Here is a 26,778-nt window from a genome sequence, read left to right on the forward strand (position 1 = left end):
GCGTTTTAAAATATTTAAATTGTGAAGTTGGTTTAAATATCCACTCACAATAAATTTATTTTTCACTTAACCTATTTGGGGGAGACTGGTATCTCCTATAAGATATTCTAAAAGGGTTTCCTATTATAGATTAGCGGTTATAAGCCTTTTTCTTATAAGTCTGTATCTATCCAATGTTTTAAATTTAATATTAAGAAGTTTGCAGCATAACTAGTTCGCATGTTTTCCTCCAAGATTTACGACCGCGCCAAACTGTACCGGGGGAATTCTTATCTCACCAGTTCTGCCGGGGGAATTTTATTGGTTCGTGAATTTCAATGATTGTAGGCCCTGTGCCGCTTAATGACTGCGCCAACTACAATGGAGGGATGGAAAAGACCCGCACCACTTGTAACGCTATGGATTGCGCCACTTGTGCCGTTAAGTTTTATTACGCCGTTACTATTTTAAACTTGTGTCGCTAAGATTACCTTGTGCCGCTAAAGATTAGACCACGCATAATGGAGGGTAAAGTAAATGGGTGACCTCTCCACTTCCTATGGAAGAAAATGAAATAGATTGAATAATAAATTAGAATGGCCTTGTGGGGTAATTGATTAGGCTGGAGAGCCGTCAATCCAGGAGCATAATCATACTTCGTAGGGTTATCAGATTCCATGGGAGCGCTGCCTATGGAGTACAATTGAACTAGTTATCTACTATGCGGTGAGATACAGGCATATAATAAGAACAAACACAAATAGAAAAGTAATGGATTTATTGAAACTTACATTTCAGGTGTACAATAATGTATGTATATGAGCAAGGCTTCACTTCAATTGACGACAATAGAGGCAAAGATAAATATATCACGCGAAAAACACTTTTCATCACTATATATTTCCAGTCCTGATTCTGCGCCCCAAGAACTATTCCACGATTGGCCCAACTCCTTTGGAGGGGCCCGCTACCTTGTCATTATGTTGACAAAATAAAATCATTATGCTAACTGAGCGTCTAATAATTTATTTTCAATATTTTGGTCATTAAACTTTCACATTCCTGTAATAACTTGACACTTCCTATGCTACTTGAAACTACTTTGTATAAAACACTGTCTCGGGATTTTTTGTCAAGTATTTTCGCGAAATTCAAACTATCTTCTTTGATTAATACCGTCATCAACCGTTAGATTTTTCCACGTTTCACATCTGTCGGTCTGTAAAACAAAAAGTGTGAAATGCATGCGAAGCTTTACAAAGTATTCGGGAATTCAACAAGTATCAAGTTCTCTTGCGAATATATTCATCCGTTTTTGTTGTACTTTAAAGGGATGTTTTGGCTGAGCATAAGAGGCGGTTTTTTTTTGTTGATTAAGAATTTAGACTCAAGTTTGAAACGGGATTTAAACTCAAGAGGGGAGTTTAATTTATATCGGAAGTATTTTTAGAAGGAAACAATTTTATTTTATTCGGAAGTATTTGGAAGCAATTTTATATTTTAAATATATCACATATTACTTACGGTACATATGCAAAACCCATGTTTTGTTTCCAGTTCAACCGGTTGCCATCTCGGTGTTAACCTTTACAATGATGACGACGACGTTAAAACGGAATTGAACTCATGGTTATTGGAGGCGGCAAGTTTTTACGAAGAGTTTACTTTAAAATTAGTTGGGAGGCACGATAAGTGTTAGAAAAAAACTTGGTAACTATGCCGCCAAATAGAGTAACATATTTACTTTCTGAAAATAAATTTATTTTTATGATTTAGATAGGGATAGATGGTATCCTAGCCTAGGTAAATTTGGTGTTGGAAAAGAAAACAATAATGGATACAGACTTTTGCAATTTTGTAGGTATAACAATCTAATTATAACCAATACGGTGTTTCGTCATAAAATGGCTCATAAGTTAACATGGTATTCACGTGATGGTAAGACGGCAAACTTTATTGATTATGTTATAGTAAACCGAAGACTGGCAGGATCAATACAAGATACTAGGGTATATAGGAGTGCCGTTATTGATGTTAAAGTAAAGATCACCATCTAGTAGTGTCAAGGGTTAATTTAAAGCTGAAATATCGGAAGGGTAACCACCTCCCGAGAAATTATGATGTTGGTGGACTCTAGGATGAGAATTTGAGAGAAACTTTCCAGGAACAGTTGAATACTAAACTCAAGAGTTTAAAATTTGATAATGTGGAACATGGTTGGAATAATTTTAGAAAAATAATTTGTGAAGTTGCTGAAGGTGTATTAGGGGAGAAAGCTAGAACTGCAGCTAAGAACTTTAGTGAAAAGCTTCATGTTTAATAGAAAGGAGAAAAAACATGTACAAGAATTATCTGAGTGATAGATCATATGAAAACAAAAGGAATGTAACGAAAGTGGAGAAAGTTTCAAAATATGAACTAAGGAGGTGTGAAGTGGAGGCCATGGATAAAATTGCCGAGGATCTGGAAGATGCAGCTAGACGGCATAATAGTAAAATATTGTACTGGCATTTTAATAAATTGAGAGAGAGTAGTCAATCCGGACTTGGCCCAGTTAAAGATAGGAATGGGGCCGCAATTAGCTATAAGGAAAAAACTAAAGAGAGATGGGCCGAAAATTTTGAGAATTTGCTTAACCGAGATAGAGTTGCAGGAAAAGATATAGAGGAAAATGAAAAACTTTGTGATACCTTAGATGTGAAGGAAGATTTGTTTTGTGAGGAGGAATTAGCAACAGTACTAAAAGGATTAAAAAATAATAAGGCTCCAGGTGCTTATAGGTGGTAAATGAGTTTCTTAAATATGGTGGCTCTGAGGTTAGAAATAAGTTACTGAAGATTATAAATATGATTTTTGAAAAAGGGGAAATACCTAACGATTTTAGGGAAACCTCACTTAAGCCACTTTATAAGAAAGGTGATAAGAATGAGTGTGGTAATTATCGAGGCATTAGTCTTGTCTCTGTAGGTAGCAAATTAATTAGTAATATGATACATTTCAGACTGAGAGATGCCGCAGACACAGTTTTAAGAGAAGAACATTGCAGTTTTAGAAAAAGTAGAGGATGTGTCGACCAAATTTTCACTCTTAGGCTAATAATTGAGAAATACTTGAGTTTTCAGACACCTTTGGTCCTCAGTTTTATAGATTATGAGCAAGCGTTCGATTCTGATGATAGAAGAGCTTTAGTAAAGGTTTTATCCTTGTATGGTATACCAGACAAATACATTAAAGTGGTTAGTGCTATGTACGAGAATAACACTGCTGCGGTTAAGGTAGGAAATAAGGTTAGCAGCTGGTTTCGTATTAAATCAGGAGTTAAGCAGTGCTGTGTTCTATCCCCCTTTATATGGATTATTTTGATGGACTTTGTTTTAAGGAGCACAAGAAAAGCAATGGGAGACCACGGAATCAAATGGTTAGGAAAAAGTCTCCTGGACTTGGATTACGCTGATGATTTAAGCATACTAGATGAAAGTGTGAGCAAAAAGAATGAATGAAGTTTTAGAGGTTTTGCGAGTTCAAGGTGCTAGAATTGGTTTGAAAATTAATGTTAGGAAGACTAAGTCACTAAGGCTAGGAATAAGTGAAGATGAAAAGGTGACGTTGGGCAATGAAAAGATTGTTCAGGTGGGCAGCTTCACTTAACTTGGTAGTATTATTAGTAAAGATGGTGGGAGCAGTGAAGATGTTAAAAGTAGAATAGCCAAGGCTCAGGGTGTTTTTTCACAGTTAAAAAAAGTTTCGAAGGATAGGAAGATAAGTCTGCAAATCAAGATTAGAATATTAGAAGCTACAGTGACGACAGTGGTCAACTATGGCTCTGAAGCATGAACGCTCCGAAAAGCGGATGAAGATTTGCTAGATGTTTTCCAGAGAAATTGCTTAAGGATGGTTATGGGTACCCGGCTGACTGGCCGTATTTCAAATAATAGGCTATACGAAAAATATGGTTCGATACCACTCTCTGGGGCTATAACGAAAGAAAGGTCGTGGGGGGTAGGGCACGTTTAACGGATGAAGGATGACAGATTGCCGAAGATTGTTCTTTTGGGCCAACCGTCAAGGGCTAAACGGAATGCAGGTCGTCCCCGTCTGGGGTGGGAGGACGTCATAAAGAAAGATTTAAAGGAAATGGGAACTCGTGGATGGGTGTAAAAAGGGAGGCTTTGAATAGATTTGGGTGGAGAAGGAGCGTGCTTAGCTGTGTTGGCCTCAGGCGGCTTGGTGCTGGGGTGAGTTGTTAGTAGTAGTAGTAGTAGTAGTAGTAGTAGTAGTATGTACTTATGTTCAAACGGACCTTGCTTAAAAACACGCCTCGTATTTATTTTTTTTGAGGGGGGAGGGGAGATTGGTTATCAGAAGATGTGCACAGTTATATTTTGACTACCAAATTCCTCAAAATCTACACTGACAAAGCGTCATTTTACTTGTATCCTTTTTGTTAAATAAATAGTTAAAAGTTGTTTTTGCCAAAATCAAAGTTTATCTGCCCTAAAGTGTAAATTAGCCTCACTCGACAGCACTGACAGCAGGCAAGGATTTTTCAGAGCAAAACTGTTTTCATAAAATAAATAACAGCCAAAAATTGTCAACATTAAAAGGCGATTTAGCCATTACAATTACAATTTAGCTTAAAAAACATGCCTCGTAAAAACTGTTCGCATCCTAGATGGAGTAAATTCAATTTTAAAAATTTCAACAAGTGAAATACGAATCGAATGGTTGGTTTCGTAGGAGAATTTTCTATTGAAAAACTGGTCGTTGATTTATAATCTGGATTATAAAATATGTAATTCCTGTGACAATTTACATTATCAAAATATTGCTCAAATGATAGTCGGGATTGAAAGCACATAATCTAGAGTGAGAAGTCAAAATTTTTGCTGAAAACAGCAGCATAGCTAGTAATTTCAGTGCCCTGGGAGAATGTTAGTCCCCCCCCCCCATCATCACTGCTAAAACAATAGATGTGATATTGACAAAAAAACTCATTTTTTTGTCCCCTCAGAGACAGCACTCAGGGATTGCCTTCCCCGCTTGTCCCCTCTAGCTACGCCACTGCTGAAAAATTCTGATTTTTGGCGGATTGGGGTTCTTGGGTTTCAGATTTACAATTCTTACTGCTTCACAGTTTAATGATCGACAATCAACTTTTATGTGCTGATTTGTTCCACTGATGATTCTAGGTCTTATTTCATGAATCTATTACTCATTGGAAAAGGTATTTGATGGCGAAGTAACGAAAAATAGTTCAATTTTATTTCCACGGAGAGATTTGACATCGTATTATCCAAAAAAGACTCTTTACAACTGTGTTGCAGTAGCGAAATAGTTTTAGTATCCATTGTCTTTGGTTTCATGTCCTAGTATATAATAAAAATTCCCTCTTTTTTGCTTAAAGAATCTTATTTTACGTTTTTTTTTTCAATTTATTATGAGCAAAAATATTACATTCAACCAGCGGGACACTAAATTGCTTGGCTGGCCACTCGGCTGTTGGCTGGCCACTGGGGGCCTGCTGTCACCAGGCCCCCAAAATCTGTCTGTTGATTGCCTCTTATGATGCCAGCAGAACTTGCTTTCAAGACTCCCATCAGATTTCTTTTCTTTTTTTCCCTGTTTCTTTTTTTTTGTTTGCTTGTATGCAGACAAAAACGAACTTAACTTACTCCTTCCAAGTTCTTGTAAGGGAAAATACTACATTGAGTCAGTGCGGCACCAAACTGTGTGGCTGGTCGTTATGCTCTCTGAACTCGACAACAGAACCCATTGCCAGGGGTCTATCTAGCACGGAAAAACATGTTTACTTGAGTCCCACAGATGGCAGCTTTTATAGCAAATTTCCTTTACCTATGAAAAGTCACAAGTGTTTTTTATGTAATATACGTTTTTGGCTGAGTTCTGCTTGCAGAATGTGTAGCGGTGTGTCTCTTTGCTTGCATAATGTGTAGCGATGTGTCTATTTTCCTTTGTTGTTGTCTCCAAAACAAAAATATAAAAAGAAGTTCAACACCGGTTTAAATGTTCCTTTGTATAAAATATTAATGAATATTTCAGTTGCTAATTTAATGCTCCAAATTCCGTTTTACTTTCTCCTCCACTCTTTTTTTCACTTTCTTTTTTTTTATAGGACTAATCCTTTAGGAATGAAAGGGCAGATGGCATTAAGCTATGGCCAGTTAGTGAAAAATCTCTGGGATGGTTTATCGAAAAATATATCTCCTGGAATGCTACGAGTAAGTATTTGAGGAATGTTTATTAAGTTTATTTCAGTTTACTTATTTATATATTGATAGTTATTATTAACTTCTTAATAATTCATTTTTTACTTGATGTTTAGTTGGTTGTATTTATTTTTATCGAACCAATGTAAAATGTCCGAGATCGTAGGTGCCAAGTTTTGTTTTTGTTTTGTTTTTTGTGGAAAACAGAGAAATAAAAATAACGAAATAAATAGTGACAGTATTTCCCAGACGTGCAATGGAAAAGGAAAATGTCTCAAATTTTTTATAGTACAAACGATAATTATCGTCAGTGGACCTAAATTTCAAACTATAATAATATCCCTAGGTTGTTGAGGTAAATATAGCCAGAAAAATGACACATCTTTGTGCTGCTGTGTTGGGCTCTAGCGGCGTAAATATAGCCAGAATATAGCGGATAAATATAGCCAGATAAATGACACATCTGTGTGCTGCTGTGTTGGCCTCTAGCGGCGTAAATATAGCCAGAATATAGCGGGTAAATATAGCCATAAAAATGACGCATGTGTGTGCTGCTGTGTTGGCCTCTAGCGGCGTAAATATAGCCAGAATATAGCGGGTAAATAAAGCCAGAAAAATGACACATCTGTGTGCTGCTGTGTTGTCCTCTAGTGGCGTAAATATACCCAGAATATAGCGGGTAAATATAGCCAGAAAAATGACAGATCTGTGTGCTGCTGTGTTGGCCTTTAGCGGCGTAAATGTAGCCAGAATATAGCGGGTAAATATATCCAGAAAAAGACACATCTCTGTGATGCTGTGTTGGCCTCTAGTGGCGTAAATATAGCCAGAATATAGCGGGTAAATATATCCAGAAATATGACGCATCTGTGTGCTGCTATGTTGGCCTCTAGCGGCGTAAATATAGCCAGAATATAGCGGGTAAATATATCCAGAAAAATGACACATCTGTGTGCTGTTGTGTTGGCTTCTAGCGGCGTAAATATAGCCAGAATATAGCGGGTAAATATAGCCAGAAAAATGACACATCTGTGTGTTGCTGTATTGGCCTTTAACGGCGTAAATATACCCAGAATATAGTGGGTAAATAAAGCCAGAAAAATGACACATCTGTGTGCTGCTGTGTTGGCCTCTAGCGGCGTAAATATAGCCAGAATATAGCGGGTAAATATAGCCAGAAAAATAACACATCTTTGTGCTGCTGTGTTGGCCTTTAGCGGCGTAAATATAACCAGAATATAGCGGGTAAATATAGCCAGAAAAATGACAAATCTGTGTGCTGCTGTTTTGGCCTCTAGCGACGTTGTGTTCCGATGATTTTTTTTTTCTGCGTGATTTTCCAAAAGTAAGTAATTATGATCTCTAAAAAGTTTTTTAGAGCCATCTCCATCGTAGAAGCCCTCCCTTCGTAGGGGTTTTAGGGTTGTGGCTCTAGCGACTGAGCTGTGTATAAAATGGCTTTTACGCTAATGGCTCCTATCAATATGTGCCTCCTATAGGAGCCTAGTACAGGAGCAATGTTGGCAAAATAAGCACCATTAAGTTACTTATCGCTGATCTTGGACTGTAAAGCCAGATAATATTATCGGAGGATGGGCAAGGTAACATAGTATAGCTGAGTGGTGGGTAAGCGGTCTAGCCTCTCCTAGACATCTGACTATTTTTAAGAGTTAAGATGGCAAAAGGTTGTACAGGAAGTACAGGAAGGGGTGGTAACTGCGTAATTAATTTAATGGCCGGTTAACACAGTTTGGTAGAGGAATTACGTAAGAAGCATGAAAACATTTTAAAGGTCAATAAGTTGAAAATTTGAAGGTCAAAAGATGGGCAACTAGCTGATAATTACTTTGGTGTCAGTCAACACCCAGCAAGCTCCTAAATGATTCCTATACTAAAGTAGCTCCTATCTAAATTCGACATTTTCGTTGAATTGTTGAGGCTCGTATACTAAAATAGTCTAGAATTCAACATTTTTGTTCTGCTGGAACCGACCATTACACATATAGCCGAAATATCCATTTGTTTTTTGTACAATTCTGTGTCTTTAAGATTTCGTCACACAGGTGTCATCCTGTTTGTTGTTTGTATGATGAAAAAGCAGATTGGTTCAATGCATTTTACTTTATTTTACTTGCAGCAGGACCAGGAATTTCCCCCTATATACCTCGCCCTGTATGCTCTAATCCCTCTCATGTATACTCTTCCTTAAAAGAAGAACTAAAGTCTTTAGAAAATTTTGGAAATTTTCAAAAAAAAAATAGAAAAACTTAATATTGCGTTGAACCCAGGTCGCTCGTTCATTCAAATTGGTTTGAGGTTTCTGGGGTAGTGCGAAGACAACGAATTAGAACTCAGTAGCTCCCATTCGCGTTACTAGTGGGGCACTAGAACATCTTAAAAAAGCATGTTATTTACTACGAATAAAACAAGCTGAATCTATCAAGGAATAATTTAATAATAGCCAAAGAAGTTCCTACAAATGAATGAGTTGTTAATTGTTGAAAGGCTTATGTCCTACTTGGCATTTGAATTTTACATGTTTCTCGGGGATTTGTTTGAGCCTCCATCCCATTATTGTAGTAATAGTCTATTTATACCATAGGGAGGCGTCCCAATATCCCAATATAGTAGGTGTATGTAGCATGAAGCAAAGCTCCTCTAGATCCGATTGCGGGCCGCACATTAAATAGAAGAATCACTTTAAGATTAGTATAACATAAGTAGTTAGGTTTAAACATAAACGAACCGGAAAAAAGACTTGCGGTCTTTTTGAAAAATATTGTAATTTTAATGTTGCATCTAGAGGTAAGATATAAAAGGTAAGTGCTATGGCTATAAAATGTAGCCCTTATGCAAAAATATAAAATTTTATTTTCTTAAACATAGAAAATAAAAATAGAAAAACTTTTTATTGCGTTAAATCAAGGTCCCTCGTTCATTCAAATTGGGATGAGGTTTCTGGGATAGCGTGAAGAAAAATAATTATAACTCAGTAGCTCCCACTCGGGGCACTAGAGGGGCACTAGAACATCAATGAGAACTGCTTAAGAGACCATTGTAAAGCTAATGTTTATATATGTGTGCTTTTTATTAATTAGATTTGGCAACATCATCAAAAAGTGCCATATAGAACCAAAATGTAACCTTCAGTTGCCATATCTGGAGTTAAAAGCCTGGGAAGCATGAAAAGGGTACGTTTATAATATTCATGCTGAAAACCCTAAATCTGAGGTTTTGCAATCCCCCTCATGTATACTCCTCCTCAGTATACTCTCTTTTAAAAGAAGAACTAAAGTCTTTAGAAAAGTGGATATTTCAATTCTTCAAGTGTCATTCCTTTGCGGGTAACAAACACTATCAGTATTTTCAATCAGCCACAGAAGGTACGCTGCAGAAAGTGCACAGCCTAGAAAAAGGAGAAAACCTGATAAAAATCCTTTAATAAATATATATTCTTATTTGGTGAAAATGGGCGTGGTTCATACTTTATTGAAATCTGTATGGGCCACCAATAAGAAATCTGATTTCAAAGCTGTTAATGGCAAAAAATAGAACAAATTTTAGAATGCAGGCCAATTGTCCGCGTAGCGCAGGTAGTGAAATCTTGGTTCTCAGTCTCCGGCTGGGAGTGTAATGCTGGATTTGGGACAAATCATCCGACGTTTGTTTTTCCCCCAGATATCTCCATATCCCCATTTGGAGGTGGGTTGCTTCTGGCTGAGCTTGCAATCACACAGCTGGCCCCGTCCAAATGAGAGCCAGTGTTTAATTAAATCCCAGGTAGCCATCTTGCTTCATTTATTCATGCTTCAATTAGTTTCTTGGCATCGCTCTAGTTCAGCAAGACCTGGTGTAGAAACGAGCGTTAGACCTGGCACGTTCATCGAAGTGTGTAGCATAAATGGGGGGGGGGGAGACAATCTATCAACACTCATAGTGTGGTTTATTTTCTAGTACTTTGTTTTCTATACATTTAATTTTTGAAATCTGAAATCACAAAATCTCTAGACATTCATTCTTCTCATCTAAGACGCTCAAATCATCTTTGTAACTTAAGTTTATGAGAACCTTACCTTCCCGTTTCATGTTATACTAGAAAGAGATGCAAAAAAGATATTTTCTCAGTTTTTTTTGGTAAAAAATCTTGATCTAAATGCTAAGTTAAACGTGATGGAAAAATATTGCCAAAGGAAGTTCCACTACCATTTTAAAACTTATAGTTATTGGTTAAGTAAATTACACTGTTGCATTGAATCGAATCGAATTTTGCATTTTCTATCAAAATTATGTCATCAAAGTGACGACTTATAACCTTGAGTTTATGCAGCTGCCTTTCTTCTTCTCACACTGTGAATACATCAAAAACGTACAACCATTTATGTTGTTATACTGCTGTGTTTCTTCTTACACAATACACTTCACACACAGTGAATGCATTGAAAACGTACAACGGTTTATGTCAGTTTGGTTTATTTTATATATTAAAACACGCTAGGCCAAACTAGAAACAACGGATTTGGGCAGAAAGCTGTTTATTTTTTTATTTTATTTTTTTTTAATTGGTGCGCTTTTCAATGATTCAGTTGAGATATTTTGACGCGCCGTTGGAACGTCATGATGCATGAACTTGAAACGGATGCAATCCCACGCAGAAAGCAAAACGACCGTCTTGATTTGGAAACACCGTACTCCCAAACACAATAAGCTTGAAGATGATCCAGAGCAAGATGGAGTTCAAACCCGCTAAGAAACTCCTTTTTCTAAAAGGATTGCATGTTTTTAAAGAATGAAAAAAGTTTCTTGAAACTCGTTGGTAGAATCTCTTGGCATTACTGTTATTCCGTAATAATTTAAATATTGGTGCTCTAAAGGATACCTAAAACCAATGGAACCAGCTTTTTCAAGTTTCTCATCCACTTTTGGGCAATTTACAAATATGTTTCATGATTTGATGGCTCTCAGTTGCACCATGGAATTTCATCAAGAGTGGATTGTAGAGGCATAGAGCTATTAGAGCATAAGTACCAAGGACATCTAAATAAAAACCGCTTTTGTCCCTTGGACCCATCTTAGTACTATTCATACGTCAAAACCGCAATTTTCGAAGGTTTTTCATTTAGTTGTCTCATATTATGAATTTTTTCTAGCAGTACCAAATTTTTGTCAGAGTTGCCATATTGAGCTTCGAATACAAAATAAGCAAAACTGATTAGTTAAATTCGTCGTTAAAAATTCTAACAATAATATTCTGCTGATTCCCTAAGACAACTAAACCCTCGAAGAAAAGCTGCACCTTCGTACAGCTGTTGGTTGTCATAATTATTAGCTTATTTTTCCCCTAGGTTTCTTTTTTTTTTATTGTGAGCCTGATGCTACCAAAACTGCGTATGTAGTTCACTTTCATTCAAAACTGAGTTCCTGACTTTTTCCAATTTTTTTCAAACAAGATGCGTATGTTTGTGCAAGTTTCCACTAAAACGATTCAAAAAATTATATTTCATTTCACTGCCCTTAGTATTCTAAGATTTGTGCTCTATAGAGTGCCTGGAACCATGGAACCCACTCCAACCTATTTAAAAGTCTCTTTTTAGGATACTATTTACAAGTACGCCCCTAGATTTGGTGATTGCCAGCAGCACGATGCGCAAGAGTTGTTGGCTTTCTTGTTAGACGGCCTTCATGAAGACCTCAACCGGATCACGGAAAAGCCTTATGTTGAGCTAAAAGATTCTGACGGACGGCCTGATGAAGAAGTAGCAACGGAGGTAGGTGCTATTTAGTTATATAAAATTTCAAAAATATTCAGTTTGAAAAAAATAAAGTAATTATGGGGAGTTATAAGTTGGTTAAAGTTTATAAAATAAGATAACATTGATTCATTATTAAATTATATTTTTTAGTATTGGATGTAATCGTCTCTTACTAGGTTGCTAGCTAACGCTGCGACCCGGATACACATACTATGATACATTTTAATATTCGCCCCAAAGGTTCATTGGCCTTTAAAGAAGGAGGAAGACAAACGATTAACTTACTCAGAGAAAAAAAAATTATCACTTTCTCACAGAGAGAAGAGCAAAAAGGAGAAGAGAAAAAATAATATAAATAATAAATAGTAAAGAACGCAAAACTATATAGATTGAATAGACTAAATTAATTAAGTGAATTAAATAGACTCCTATAAAATAAAAATATATAAGATAAATAAACAAATAGTATTAAAGAATTAGGCCTAAATGATATTAAGCTGCAGGGGAGAATTATTTTGAGGAAGGTTGATTTCAGTAGTACATTATGGATCAGAATTATGGGGGTGTGAGAAAGGAATGGCGTTAGAAAGGATTCAACTTAGGTACTTTAATAGATTGTTAGGTTTAAATGATAAGTTTAATAGTCTAGTAGTAAGAGGAGATAATAGCCTAGATACCCTTAGGTTAAGAGACTAGTAAAAATGGTTAAGTTTTGGGAAAGGATAACATCATTGTCTGAGGATAGATTAGTTAAGGTAGCATAAAGAGAAATGATAAGTGATATTCATGGCCAAATCAAATCAAGAAAATATTGAATAGTTGTGGGATGTCAGGAATTTGGAATCAGGGGATAGGCATAGGAGGAGAAGTAGAATCCGTGCAAGAGAGGTAAAGATTGTACTGCAAGAGCAGGAGATCCAGTTTTTTGCAGGCTGGTCAGACCGTGGCAGCGTCTCTAGGTGTGTACGTGGAGGTAAAGGAGGCATGGGGGGGAATATTATTTTAAAGTGGGACTCCAGGGGGAGGGTATAAGGTGGGTCATCTCAATAAGGGGTATTTTATGCCTTTCGGTGAAAGAAGGAAGTATTTGGGGAGGTTTAGGTCGCAGAAGGGTCCGTATTTTTGCCCGATGTGCAGAGAAAATGATGACTTAGAGCACTTTATGTGCAATTGTAAGGAGTTGAAGGTTTTGAGGGAGGAAATTTTTGGGATTGGGGTAAATGGGAAGGATTAGATGGTCGGAATTTTAAAAAATAAGTGTAAAGTGGATACTTAGAGTGTGGGGAGGTACGCGCGGGTAGCCATGCAGCACAGAGAGAGATTTTTGGAGGGTGGACGATAGGCGGGACAAGAAAAGAATGTTGAATATTATTTTATATGGTGTGCTTAAAGTATTTTCTTTTTCTTTTTTTTAGCCATGATCCATGTAGCTTTAGGCCATTTAAAATATATTGATCATGTCTGTACATTTTGTGTAATTATGTTAGTTTTATGGTATTAGGTGCCTTATAATGTTTGTTTTCTTTTTGCAATTGTTATGCTTTTTCATTTTTATTATTGTCTACCTTGTTATGTGTGTTAGTATCGTTTGGTGTCATTTTGTTTTATTTGTTGTTTTTTTTTTTGCCATGGCACAAAGTGGCTTTTGTTGCAATAAATATCTATCTATCCATAAAGAGCTTCTTAGAAGCCAAAGAATTTTAACAAATTTTTTCAACAAACTGAATGAGCGGCATCTTCGAGCTGATTCAGACAACTTATTCCATACAATATGACTCGCAATTAAAGGAATTTGAATATACGGTTTTGTATTGCGAATATGATAATTATTTCGAACATAGGTAAAAGATGGTGGAACATCTAGGGGCTAGGGTAGGTCACCATGAAGATGAGAAAAAGTAGAACATGCACACGAAAGAATATACAGTCATTCGAGATCGAGTAAAGGGATAACTCCTGAACGATTAGTTTCCTGATTGAGGTTTCTAGCTTTACTGTTAACCTTAGAAAGTGGTTTTTACAGAAAAGGAAAGGCTGGCATCCATACAATTGAACAGTAAGAAACTTAAGATTGGATCAAGCAGTGAAAAACGATTTTCAAAACTGATCCAGGAAAAGTATGTTTAAGCTTTCTTAAAATATCAAGACTCCTGCGTATCTTCATTTTAATCAAATCAATGTGACGCTCGAAAGACAGGTTTTCATCAACGAGAATACCCAAATAACGAACATATCGATCATTAGATCTATGATATTCCATTTGGCTGGTGAATTTTAGAAAACTGGGGATAAACCTGAGAAACAAGGGAACAAATTAAAAAACTGGACTTAGAAAAATTTAGGGTAAGATAATTAGCATCAAGCCATACAATTACCGAGTCAAACAAATTTTCCATGTTTAATCGAGGCTCTGATTGGCCATTTCTTTGATAAGTCATCCCGCAAGCAATACTGTAAATTACAAGATATATACATGGCAAGACCTCCTTTAGCCATGCTGCATCGGTGTTTATGTTCCATCTTGTAACAAGGGATATCTAATAGCATTTCATTGCCAGAATCCAAAAACGTCTCACATAAACCAACAGAATCAGGCTGTCCGTCCGAAACCATTTGTCCGTCCGTCCGTTAAACTATTTATTGACGAGGAGAGACCCTGAATGTTATGTTCGAGTGCAGTAAAAGAATAATTGCCTTTGATGACCTCCTCTCCTCCCAAATCTGAAACATACTTACTATTACAAATAGGGCTTTTATTAATCGGATTTTGATTAGCCTGGCCCACAGAATTATTTACTACACTAATTACATCAAAAGGATTATTTTCAAGTTCACAAAGATCGCTTAAAATGTTCACGAAAGCAGGTTTTACTTGGAGTCTATCCAAGTCAGCAGATGAACTAACAAACTTACTTAATTTCATACAAAAGGAAAAATTGCCAAAGGATTATATATAGATATATAACTAATTTCACAGCTATTGGATGAGCCATGAACGCGAAAAAAAATGAAATGAAATTAATAAATAAAGCCAAAAAAATGAAATAAAATGAAAAAGAAAATGGGGAAAAAACACACTGATCAGTAATGACCCGAGGAAGGCATTTACAAATCAAGAAAAATAGTAACAAGTCACATACCAATACATTCATCCAAATAACTTATTTTACGTGTACGAGTTTCACCCGGAATTTTGGCTAGAATTTGTCCATTATCAGACCAAATACTTCTTGGGACAAAGGTGCTACGAGCCACACTTAATAGATCGCGTCGCTTTTTAGTAAGGTTTTCAGTCACAAATAAAGCTGACTTAGCCAGCTTACTTTTCGCTGCAAAGACTTTTCGTGCAATATCCAAGCTTTAAACTTTTAAAGCTTATAAATTATTAAAACTAAAATTTCAATAATTTATTGAAATTATAATTATATTTATTTAAATTATAATTATAATATTGAATTATAACTATAATTAAATTAATAAATTTAAAACTAAAATTTCAGACTCAAATAAACCTGACTTGGCCAGCTTACTTTTCCCTGCAAAGACTTTTCGAGCAATATCCAACCTTTAAAATTTTAAAGCTTATAAATTATTAAAACTAAAATTTCAATAATTTATTGAAATTATAATTATATTTATTTAAATTATAATTATAATATTGAATTATAACTATAATTAAATTAATAAATTTAAAACTAAAATTTCAGACACAAATAAACCTGACTTGGCCAGCTTACTTTTCGCTGCAAAGGCTTTTCGAGCAATATCCAACCTTTAAAATTTTAAAGCTTATAAATTATTAAAACTAAAATTGCAATAATTTATTGAAATTATAATTATATTTATTGAAATTATAATTATAATATTGAATTATAACTATAATTAAATTAATAAATTTAAAACTAAAATTTCAGACACAAATAAACCTGACTTGGCCAGCTTACTTTTCGCTGCAAAGGCTTTTCGAGCAATATCCAAGTTTTAAAATTTTATTAGGACGAGGGCAATTTTCAAATTCTTAGTTTGAGTTGCAGGCATCCGGAATCGATTAGCCTTCAAGTAGTCCATTTCTTGGAAATCTTGCAAGCCCGTGATTTGTATTATCCCTTCATTAGGATTACCCATCAATTCCACGTTGGGGTTTGGTTTCATACCGTAGAAATTCAGGGTATCAAGTAATGTGTCCTGCTCAAGTTGGTCAACCCTCTTCTATTTTAGAATTTTTGTTTTTAGCAAATTCACTGCATTATAAAGTCTTTGAAGCTTTATTTCAAATTTGTTCAAATTTGGCACTACATTCAAGGGAAATGGAATTATAAACTTCGTTCACAATATCTTCGCTAATAATTTTCAAAGCTCGGCGACCTTTCACTGTGTCTGACACGACGCAAGAAATGTCCTTCATTAGATTGGACTTTGTGTTTATTAGTTCCTCTTGAATTTCATTTATTATTAAACTTACAGTTAATGCTGCTGCGGTAGTTGGAGTTGACGGCGCTAGACTGGCTTTTGCTTTAGTTTTAATGGGTAGTGATAAGTAGGCTCTACTCAGAAGTTATTGAAATATCAGGGAATAAGCGCTGCTCTTCAAAAGTCTTATTTACATCTTTATCTGTCTTTGTACAAGCTTCTTTAAAGTGGGCATTCCAGTTGTGGCATGCGCTTCAGCTATATAATGGTCGAAGTGGGTATCGTAGCAAAAGACTAGATTTCTAGCTTGATTTTTTTGGTCTTGGTCTTAATAACCACTGATGGCCATAAGGGGTATCCCTGAGACAAAGCTAGGACAAGATCGAACGGTTAATATTTTACCATTTTACGATCTGCAGTAGTGCGTGTGTGTGGGGGGGGGGATACAATTCAGGTAATTAGTAATTTAATTTGGATCTATGGGTGTGTCTTTGATTTTAATCTTTATGATGTTTACTTTTGTATTAGCCATGGTCCATAAAGGCTTTTAATGTTAATAAATACCATATACCATATGTAACTATAGGTAAGTAATTAGCATAGTGCTCTTAAACTTAATATGAGTTTAAAAAGTTTTCTTTGTGATTTTTTTTTATTGCGGTTAACTCGTATAGTTCTCCTAGAGATGTTTTGAGTGTTCTAGATAAAAATGTTGCACAATGAATGAATTCTTGGAGGTTTTGAGGGCGCAATTTTATTTTAAGTAGTCTAAGTCGCTTAGACTAGAAATAGTTGGGAATGAAGAAGAAAAGTTAGGACATCAGATATAAGAATTTGTAATGAAGGTGGATTGACTGGAGATGTGAAAGATGGAGATGGATTGACTGGATATGGAGATGTGAAAAACAGAATAGCCAAGGTGTAGGATTTTCTGTGGAGTTGCAAAAAGTTTAGAAGAATAGGAAGATAAGTCTTTGAACTAAAATTAGACTATTGGAAGCCACTGTTATAGGCTAATACTGGTCATGTGTGGCTCTGAAACTTGGGCACTTCGAAAGACTGAGGAAGATGCACTAAATGTTTTCTAAAGGAACTTTTAAGGATATTTTTAGTTACTCATTTGACTGACCGCATACCAAACAGTAGACTGCTACAAATTTGTTTCGATTCCACTTTCGAGAGTAACAAATAGGATCATTATATTAAATAGTCAGTTGTCCCTTGAAACTACATTTACATCCGATAAAAACAATAAAAGAAGCTCTTGTGTAAGAGAACTAGAAGCAGAACATTCACGTTAGATAAAGACAAATACCGGGAAAATTGTGGGAAAATGTTGTGGTCAAAGTCCAACTTTACGGTTGGGGAATAAAGTATAAAAGCTGTGAAAAAGAGTAAAAGAGCGCCTTTAGCTTTTGTAACCTTTAGCACTGGCTAATTATAAGTTTACTTTTACCGGCACTTTGGGACGGACTAGATTGCTTCGATTGTAAGTTTTAATGACTTTGTTTGTTTTTGTAAATGATTTTTGCTACTAGTTGACAATTAGAGGATTCCAGCCGTCCATCATCAGGTTTTTCGAGCCTTCCCCAGGCGGTTGTGTTTATATATAATTTACTTTGTGATTATTAGTAAGTAAAATAAATTTGTTGTTTTAAAAAAAATTGTTGTTTAATTATTATGTGTTAATGTTTTTCTGCCAACCCTTAGTCGATCCATATTCTTTTTTGCTTTCCTTAAGACAATAAACATAATCAAGAAATAACCTAGTTCTTCCTCATTCAAGGCTCAGCGGAATATTCACCTAGTTGTAACTATCTTGGTTACCCCATATTTGCTCCTGAGAAAGAGATATTTCAACTAAGGTTGAGGCCTAAGTAAGGGCGATCCTTTTGTCCCAACCATAGTTGCAACATCTCTTTCTCGGAAGCTAACAAGGATTCAACTAGGGTATTTACAATTATCCTAGTGTTGGGGTCAACTAGTTAGGAAAGGCCATGGCACAAAGAGAATCTATAACACTAGGGCTATAATTTAAGAAATGTTTAAATGGCTACGCCATGTTTTACAGATGAAGGATTGTGATTATTTTCAGATTGTGCATTTTAGATTTATTTTACATTATGCATGATGTATGGAAGAACGATGACAGATTGTGCCGAAGATTGTGCCAAACATAAAACGGTTCACCCCAAAAGAGGTGGGAGAAGGCTGTAGCAAAGAACTAAAAAGACATTGAAATTATGTGGGAGGGGCAGATAGTAAAGTTTTAGAAAGATTGGGGTAGAAAAGACACTTGTACAGCTGTGTTGACCTCAGGAGGCTTGATGTTGAAGTGAATTGTAGTGGTAGTAAGTAGTAGTATGTCTTGTATATTGTCGTGTTTTGGTATTTGTTATTTGTTTATGCCAGAAAGAGGTACTGAGCGTAGTTTTTTTATTTTTTTGGTTAATTATTAGGTTTTTAGCTTATGATCTGAGCATGTCTATCCTCCCTGAATTTCTAGCAATTTAGATAATCAGGTACTAGATAATTATAGCCATTGAAAAGTTTCGTTGCGACTGAAGGACACCTCAAGACGGGCGAGTCATTTTTACTTTATTTATTTTGTCATTGATATTCATTTTGTTTTTATTTTTCATTTAGTTTTCTTTAAATAAATGAAAAATAATTTAATTAAATTCTTCCTTTCAATGAGCTTCAAAAAGTTTAAAAGACTAAGTGACGTTATTAACGATGTTGCCATGAGTTACAAATTTAAAATATAAATTAAGAAGCATTGTTCAATAATATGTAATGACACAAGGAAGTAAGCAGACAACCAATAATTTGAGATTTGTTTATTTTTTTAGATTTAATTTGAGATAATTTGATGATTTGTGGTGACAAAACCAGTTTTAAAGCTTCTCTTTTAATTTTCTTCACTGTGTGTTTCATGGACGTGGTCAAATTGGCCTCTGGCCGGTTCATAATAGGGCGAATAATAGAAATTGATTATTTTTTTTACATTTCTTTCCAGGCTTGGGATAACCATTTGCGTCGAAACCGTTCCATTATTGTAGATCTCTTTCATGGCCAATTAAAGAGCAAATTGACTTGCGTGGCTTGTGAGAGAGAGAGTGTTCGTTTTGATCCCTTTACTTACCTCTCACTGCCACTTCCATTAGACAACTTTATCCATGTCGAAGTCATATGTAAGTTATTTTGTTTTTTATGATTTTGTTTTTATATTTTTTTATATTTTTTTTATTGATAGTTTGGGTTGCCGTTTTATTATGACTGACGTATCACGAAGCTTGCGTGGGAGATTCAAGGTGCCGTAACCCTGATAGGCTTATGGTGCCCACCCGATCAGTCCAGATTTGCAAAACATTGTCATTTTTTCTAACGGAATATTCTTCTGTATTGAGAGAGAGAGAGAGAATTTATTTTAAAAAATACAAAAAAAAGAAAAATTTGCCAAAAAGCCTTATGGCTTGTGCGGCCATTCTCGAAACTACAAAATTGATAATCACTTATCAATGAATTCTCCTGGACAACAAAAGCAAAACAAAAAACAAGCAAAAAAAAAAATCACCACTTGAGACCCTGTACTATACTAATCTAATATAACAACACTATTATATACTATTTCCCTACTTTAACTATATATATATAAAAATAAATAAATAAAAAAAATCATAAATCATAAATACACAAACAATGGCCCCTAAGCAACCCACGAAAAGTTGGCCCATCAGTCTCTTGAACTATATCATAAGGAAGGGACTCGCATATAGAAGGAAGAACATGGGGAATCGAAAATGAAGACCTTGTAGAGCTTTTAGTCGGATTCTAATTGCTAATGAATTCCTTGTCTCATATTCAGGTTGATATCTCTCAAAGATACCAATCAAACATTCAGGTGCCTTTTTATGCAATATATCAAACATAAACAGAGCCTTATAAAATTAATTTTTTTATAGCTATCTCTAACTGATATACGATTGTCATAATTAATAAGAACCCGAATCGCCGAATTTTGCAGAGCACGTAATGACTTTAAATGTGTTTGAAAAGTAGATGGCCCCATCGAACAACAATAAATCAAATAAGGGTAGACAATAGAAAAATATATCGATCTAAGTATATTAACTGGGAAAAAATATTTTAACTTTCCCAAAATCCCTACATTCCGAGCGATTTTAGATTATATACATTGTATATACTTTGAGAAACTAAGAGTCTTATCCACTATTACACCAAGATATTTCACAGACGGTACACGCTCAATACGGTAAGATCCGGCATGTAATTCCTTTAACCAGGGATAATAATCTGGCGATCTAGAAAAAATTACCCAATGAGATTTCTTATAATTCAGCTTTAGGTGATTAACCTTCATCCACTCTTCTATTCTTGACATACTATCTCTTGTCATATTTAGTAATTTACTTTCGGTTCTTGCCGCCACCGTAAGAGATGTATCATCCACAAGCAGCAATAAAGCTTTATTAGGATCCCGTTGTCTTTGGGTCCCTCCAACTTCAATGTACAGCCCACCAAGTGCTACGTATTAATTATTTAAATATATTGCAAACGTAGTGGTCCCAAGGGGGACCCCTGTGGGACTCCACATCTTACTTTATGATCTATTGGTGGACCTCCAATTTCACAAAAAAAGGACTCGATCTTTAAGATAAGAAGCAAAAAGTCGAAGCGCATTCGCGCGAATTCCTCTATTTTCTAGTTTCTTTAATAAGCTCAAATGGTCACAAGCATCAAACGCCTTTAATATATCTAGAAACACTGAACCAACTTTAAATTTATTATCAAGGCCATCATTTACTGTTGTAGTAAGGAAGTGGATAGCATCCTCTGTAGAATAACCTCTATGATAACCAAGCTGATTAAAAAAAAATCCATTCTTACAAAAAAAAATCTCCACTCTCACAAATATTAATTTCTCCATCACTCTTGAGAAAGTTGGCAGTTGTGAAATCGGTCTAGAATTATTAAAATCTTTTATGTCTCCCTCTTTAGATAATGGTACAATTTTGCTCTTTTAAATGCACTTGGGAATGAACCTTCTTTGAAACAACCATTAACCAGATCAACAAAAGTTTGCACACAAAATGGCAAAATCGATTCCTCAGAGATATATAATCAGATCCTGCAGCACTGCCCTTCATTTAAGATACTATGTCAATCACTTATTGATCAGTCGCTTATGTAAGCCAAGTGCTCATAATACTTGAAGGGCCCAGAAACTGTTTAAAAGTTCCATCTTCAGGACTAACTTAAATCGATTTTTTTATTTTACATCCTATATTAGAAAAATGGGAAGCCATTCCTTCGGCAAGCTAATCTGGGTCATCCAGCTAATTTAAATATAGTGGCTAATCAGCGCTATTTCCAATGACTGACTTAATTGTCATCCAGGTCTTTGCTGGATTATCCTGACAGTTTTTAAATTCCTTAAAATAATATTCCCTTTTAGCCTTCCTCGGGAGTTTATTTAAAGCACTATTATAATTCCTATACACTCTACTATCACTCTCACTACCACTTATCACACTCATCTTGGCAATGTCTTCGATTAATTGAATTTACTAAACTTGGCGTTATCCAGGGTTTCCTTGGTTTATTTCTAGAATATATTTTTCATCAGACATTCTTTTTTCAAAAGGTCACTTATTTTCTGATACCAATGATCAAACTTCAGAAGACGCAAAATAACTGCTTAAAAATGACCAATCAAAATTGTCCAGCCTTTAAAAAAAAAACAGAAGTCTTACTAATATAAAATCGCTGATAACAATTCTTGGAGATTTACACGTAAATACATTAACTTCAAAAGTTTTCATTATTCCACAATGGTCAGAAACATCATTAGGGATAACACACGACTCTTTATAATCAAAATTTACAAAAATATTATGAATCAACGTCGCAGAAGTCTCAGTAATTCGGGTACAAATATTAATTGAAGGACTTGTATTAAAAGAAAATCAAGTATCACAAAAATTACGACAAATTCTATCATTTTGCAAACTCTTATCAAAATTAAAATCTCCTTAAAATCTCAAGTACTTTGAATAACCCCCAATGTCTCTATGTCTTCCCGGTTCTCCAAGAATAATCTCTTAATTTCAAAAAGGTATGGGTCTGCCCTTTCCTCTGTCTCTCTCTCTCTCTCTCTCTCTCTCTCTCTCTTTATCTCTGTTTTTCCCACCATCTCTCTTTCTGCCCCTCCCCTCGCTCTCTTTATCACCTCATCCCATCTTTCTTCTTTCTCTTTCTCTCTTCTCGAACACCCCTTACTTTTTCTCTCTTTTTTTATTTCTCTCTTCTCCCTCTTGTCTCTTTTCTCCCTTCTTTCTCCCCTATCGGTCCTCTCTCTTCTCCCTCCTCTTTCACCACCTTCACCCTCCCTCCCTCTCTATCCTTCCTTCCCTTCCCCCTCTCTCTCTCTCTCCCCATCTACCTCTCTCTGCTGCTCTCTCCTTTCCTTGTAGTTTTTTATTTTATTTTGTTATTGAGCTTTTCAGTTTGAAGCTATCAAATAATAATCTGTATATTTGTTCCAGATCTTCCTGTTGACGGTGAAAAACCAATTAAATATGGTATATTATTAGGAGCAGGTAGTCATTATAGAGACATTTTGGAGAAGCTTAGCACTTTAGCTGGAAAACAAAGTGATCAACTGAAACTTGCTTATGTTTGTGGATCTCGAATTCAGGTATTCAGTTATTTAGAACGTTTTTTCTTTGTATAAATTGCTGGTAGTTGCCGTTGGTAGCATAGAAAATGTATCCAATTTTGTTCTGATTAGCAAATCGGTGTTATAGGGATACTGCTTTTCCCCCCTACTCCTATGTATAGATGTGCATCCATATTTCTTTTTGAATTAAGAATTTTGTGCTTTTCAATAAGCACCTGGCTTTCAGCCTGTAAATAGAAATGTAGAATTCAGACAATAGAATATAGAAGCGCATTTAAAGATGTAGATGATATAGAAATTATTACTTACGTAGGATTAGGACTTCCCACGCCGATCGGCGTATAAGGCGGCAACAATGCCTCTCCACGATTACCTCTCCAGCCTCTTCGGCCAAAGTTCAGCCAAAGAGGCCAAACTTCGGCCAAAGAGGGCTGTTCTTGAGAGCGCTGCGTCTTTTTCTGGGCATCGTCCAAGTGTAACCTTTTGTCGTTCGCGCCGTCGCACTCCTGGAGGACTCCAACACCAAACATCATGAGGCAGACGATTGCTGCCCATTCTCACCATGTGTCCCCGATATCACCATCGACTGCTTATAGAAATTATTTGGCAGTGTTGATAGATAGCTATTAAAGTGACTTTGTGCCAGATGAGGGCACAGTGGGATGATATCTGCTTTATAATACGGGACCTGGAATTTGATCATGGTTGTTGCAGTGCCTGATATCCCGTGGAGATTATACATTAGTGCATCCAGACAATTAAACAATAAGAAAAAGGAGGAGTGACTCCTCCTTCTCCTGCTCGTGCCGTGGTGCTTGATGTGTTGCAACCAAGAAATGTACAATCTGATTGACTCCTTTTAATTCTGTACTTGATCACCAAAATTTTTCTTTCATTAGATAATCATGTACATTTGAATTAAAATCAAATCTGACTTGAAATTGATCAAATTATAAAAAAAATCTACAAATACATCCAATCATGCCACCAAGGAGGGACCAAGGGGAGGGGCATTTCCAAGGAAGACGATAGGAATTTGACTACGAGACCTAGGGAGCATTGTATTTGCTCTTTTTTGCTCTAAAACCTTAGTGCTATTTTTAACTTTTAAAATAGATGATACCTAGACAAATTATAGTCTAAAAAGGTGGCTTTTTTAAGAAAAAGGAACTAATTCAAATAGAAACTCTTTTTATTTTAATTCTTGGGCTTTTCTTGTGAAAAACTGGAGTTTTGCTTTTCTGGTTTGTATTTTCTTATTAATTAGGGAACTTCGTCGTTTCAACAACAAGCTCATCGGTTTTCTCTCTCCTTTCTGTCTCTTCTCCCTCCTCTTTCCTCTTGCTCCTCCCTTCTCTCTCGCTCTCTCTCGATCTCCTTCTCTCTCTCTCTCTTTCTCTGGTCAACGGTGTCCAGTAACTACTAAAAGAAAATAAAAGATTTAACAGTGGTGGATCTTTGAGGCTTTGAAAACGATGGAATTACAGTTAAAAACTAGTGCGGGAAAAATTGTGCTGAAAGTTTTATAGTGTTACGCAAAAGAATTTGAGTAAGCCTAAAAAAACAAATGATTTTAGAAACATAAAAGAGTCGAAAAAGTGCCAACGATAGTATATTAGGAGAACCTCAAACCGTATAAAACGACCTTAAAAAGCATAAAAAAAAGTATACAAATAAATCAGCGCCGAAGACATTACAGCGTTCTCAGCAGAACTCAAAATGTATTAAAAAAAAGAAATTATCTAAAAGCCATACAAAAATTTGAAAAATGCCAAAAATAATGTAACAGTAGAAGCTAATGAAGTTTGAAAAAGAAGTTACAAACATAGAAACTTTAAAACACAAAAAAAGGCTTTTAAAAAAACGTTCTTATGAGGGTATAGCAGTAGGCTCCAAAAAGCAGACAAAATTGTAACAAATTATGCGCCTAAGCAGGGCTGCTCAGCAGAATCAAAAAGCGTAAAAACTTAGATTTAGTAACCCCCCCCCCCCAAAAAAAAAAAATTAACTGAATTAAGTGCCAAAAAGTATGGCTGCAGGATCCAAAAAGTTTAAAAAAAGAAATTGTAAAGCATAAAAAAGGGGGAAAAAAATCGGCGATGAAGATAGTATAGAGTTGCTCAGAAAAAAAATAAAAAAGGAAGAAAAAAAGAGAGCGCAAGACAGTAACCTGTACCATTATTCACCAGAATTCAAAAGGAATAAAAACTGTATCAAAAGAGCCTCCTTTGTCTTTGAGCTATTTTGATGACAAGGCAGGAAGGCTGAGAATTGTAAAATGAGTTTTAGGTACCGCATCCTATTAAGAGTATTTTGTTAATACTGTCAATACCTTTGCATTTTTATACTAAGAGTATCTACGGACGAGGGCAACTGCTCTCCTCCATCTGTAAAATCAAAAATAGATATGGGATTTTTTTTTGTCACAATATTTGAATGTCACTTTGCATATGACATTTCTCAGGCAAAAGACTCTCGGTTCCCTCCCCCTCCCCCCTTGCTCCAGTAAAGTAATTTTGAATATTTTATAGACTTTCCCTGATGAGAGTGACAAGGTGATGAACACGCCCACTGCCAGTACTCTATACGCATTTGAGATCATTGCTTTCACTGATTGGCCACCGTCTCCTGTGGAAAGCCCTGTCTGCTTCAAAAGTATTGCCAAAAGCTTACCAGAAATTCAAAGATTGTCACGTAAGCTGTTCTGTCTTTCGCCGTTCTTATCAACAAAAGATTAATCTATAATTAGTTGAATCTTAAGGGGTCTCGGGCAATTGATTATTAATCTAAGAGTAAAAATTTGGTTGACGCATTCTCCCCTTTCTGTTCTTCTCTTAAAACTCTATTTGCAGACACCAGGTCCCTTAAGTTATGTAATTGAAGTCATTGGATTAGAAACTAGTTGCCTAAATACGGTTTTAATTAAAATACACGGATGCACTAAACACAGAATCAAAAAGCTATTTATTTGCTCTTCGAGGAATAGTAGTTTATTTAAAGTTGTCTTAAATATATAATCTTAAAATTTATAACTACCTAATATGAGTTTAAGCCTATTTTTCATGTTTAGCCCCAAATGTTTGATACTTGGAGAAGTTTTAAAAGTAGTTAGCCTATATTCATTTTCCCAAAAAAAATGTTTATTTGCTCCCTGAGGAAAATTTAAAAGTAGCAGCCTAAATGGACCTTATTTATATTTTAATTAGCCTATTTAAAATGGCCTGTTTGCTACTCGAGAAAAACATTCAAGCAGGTGCCTAAATACATCTTATCCAGGTTTCATATTAAAAAATGGTCTATTTGCTCCGCGAAGAAAAATTTGAAATTAGTAGCCTAAATACACTTTTAATCAAAGTACAGAGATGCACTAAACACTCCATCAAAAATTATTTATTTGCTCGTCGGGGAATATTTGTTGATTTAATTTTATTTAAATATACAATCATGAAATTTATAATTAGTTAATCTGAGATTAAGCTAACTTTCATATATAGCCCCAAATTCTTGGTATTTGGAGAAGTTTTAAAAGTAGTTAGCCTATAGATAAGATAATGTGTACTTTAAAGCCAAAAATTGTACACAAAAAAAAGTATTATAAATGTAGCCTACGTTAGCGATTATCAGGAAACACTTAAATGAAACACTTTACTTAATACCAGGATGTTTTTTAGTTAACAAAATTTCCAGATACCTCGGTGGGGACATACTT

The 26,778-nt window shown here is 35.5% G+C and overlaps 1 protein-coding gene across 2 annotated transcripts in view; it reads left to right on the forward strand.

The window, feature by feature from the left end:
* The window catches only part of Usp32 (Ubiquitin specific protease 32), a 216,072-nt gene that overhangs the window by 105,170 nt on the left and 84,124 nt on the right, over window positions 1–26,778 (forward strand). For both annotated transcript variants that reach the window (XM_089095543.1, XM_089095544.1), the window contains exons 15-19: window positions 6,113–6,218; window positions 11,798–11,971; window positions 19,386–19,560; window positions 22,936–23,087; window positions 25,601–25,763. In XM_089095543.1, the coding sequence (XP_088951669.1) occupies window positions 6,113–6,218; window positions 11,798–11,971; window positions 19,386–19,560; window positions 22,936–23,087; window positions 25,601–25,763 (770 nt within the window). The remainder of the gene's footprint in view (window positions 1–6,112; window positions 6,219–11,797; window positions 11,972–19,385; window positions 19,561–22,935; window positions 23,088–25,600; window positions 25,764–26,778) is intronic.

This window comes from Artemia sp. Qi Xiang Cuo, chromosome 10 (genome assembly GCF_049724085.1).
Source record: "Artemia sp. Qi Xiang Cuo chromosome 10, ASM4972408v1, whole genome shotgun sequence".
Lineage (NCBI taxonomy): Eukaryota > Metazoa > Arthropoda > Branchiopoda > Anostraca > Artemiidae > Artemia > Artemia sp. Qi Xiang Cuo.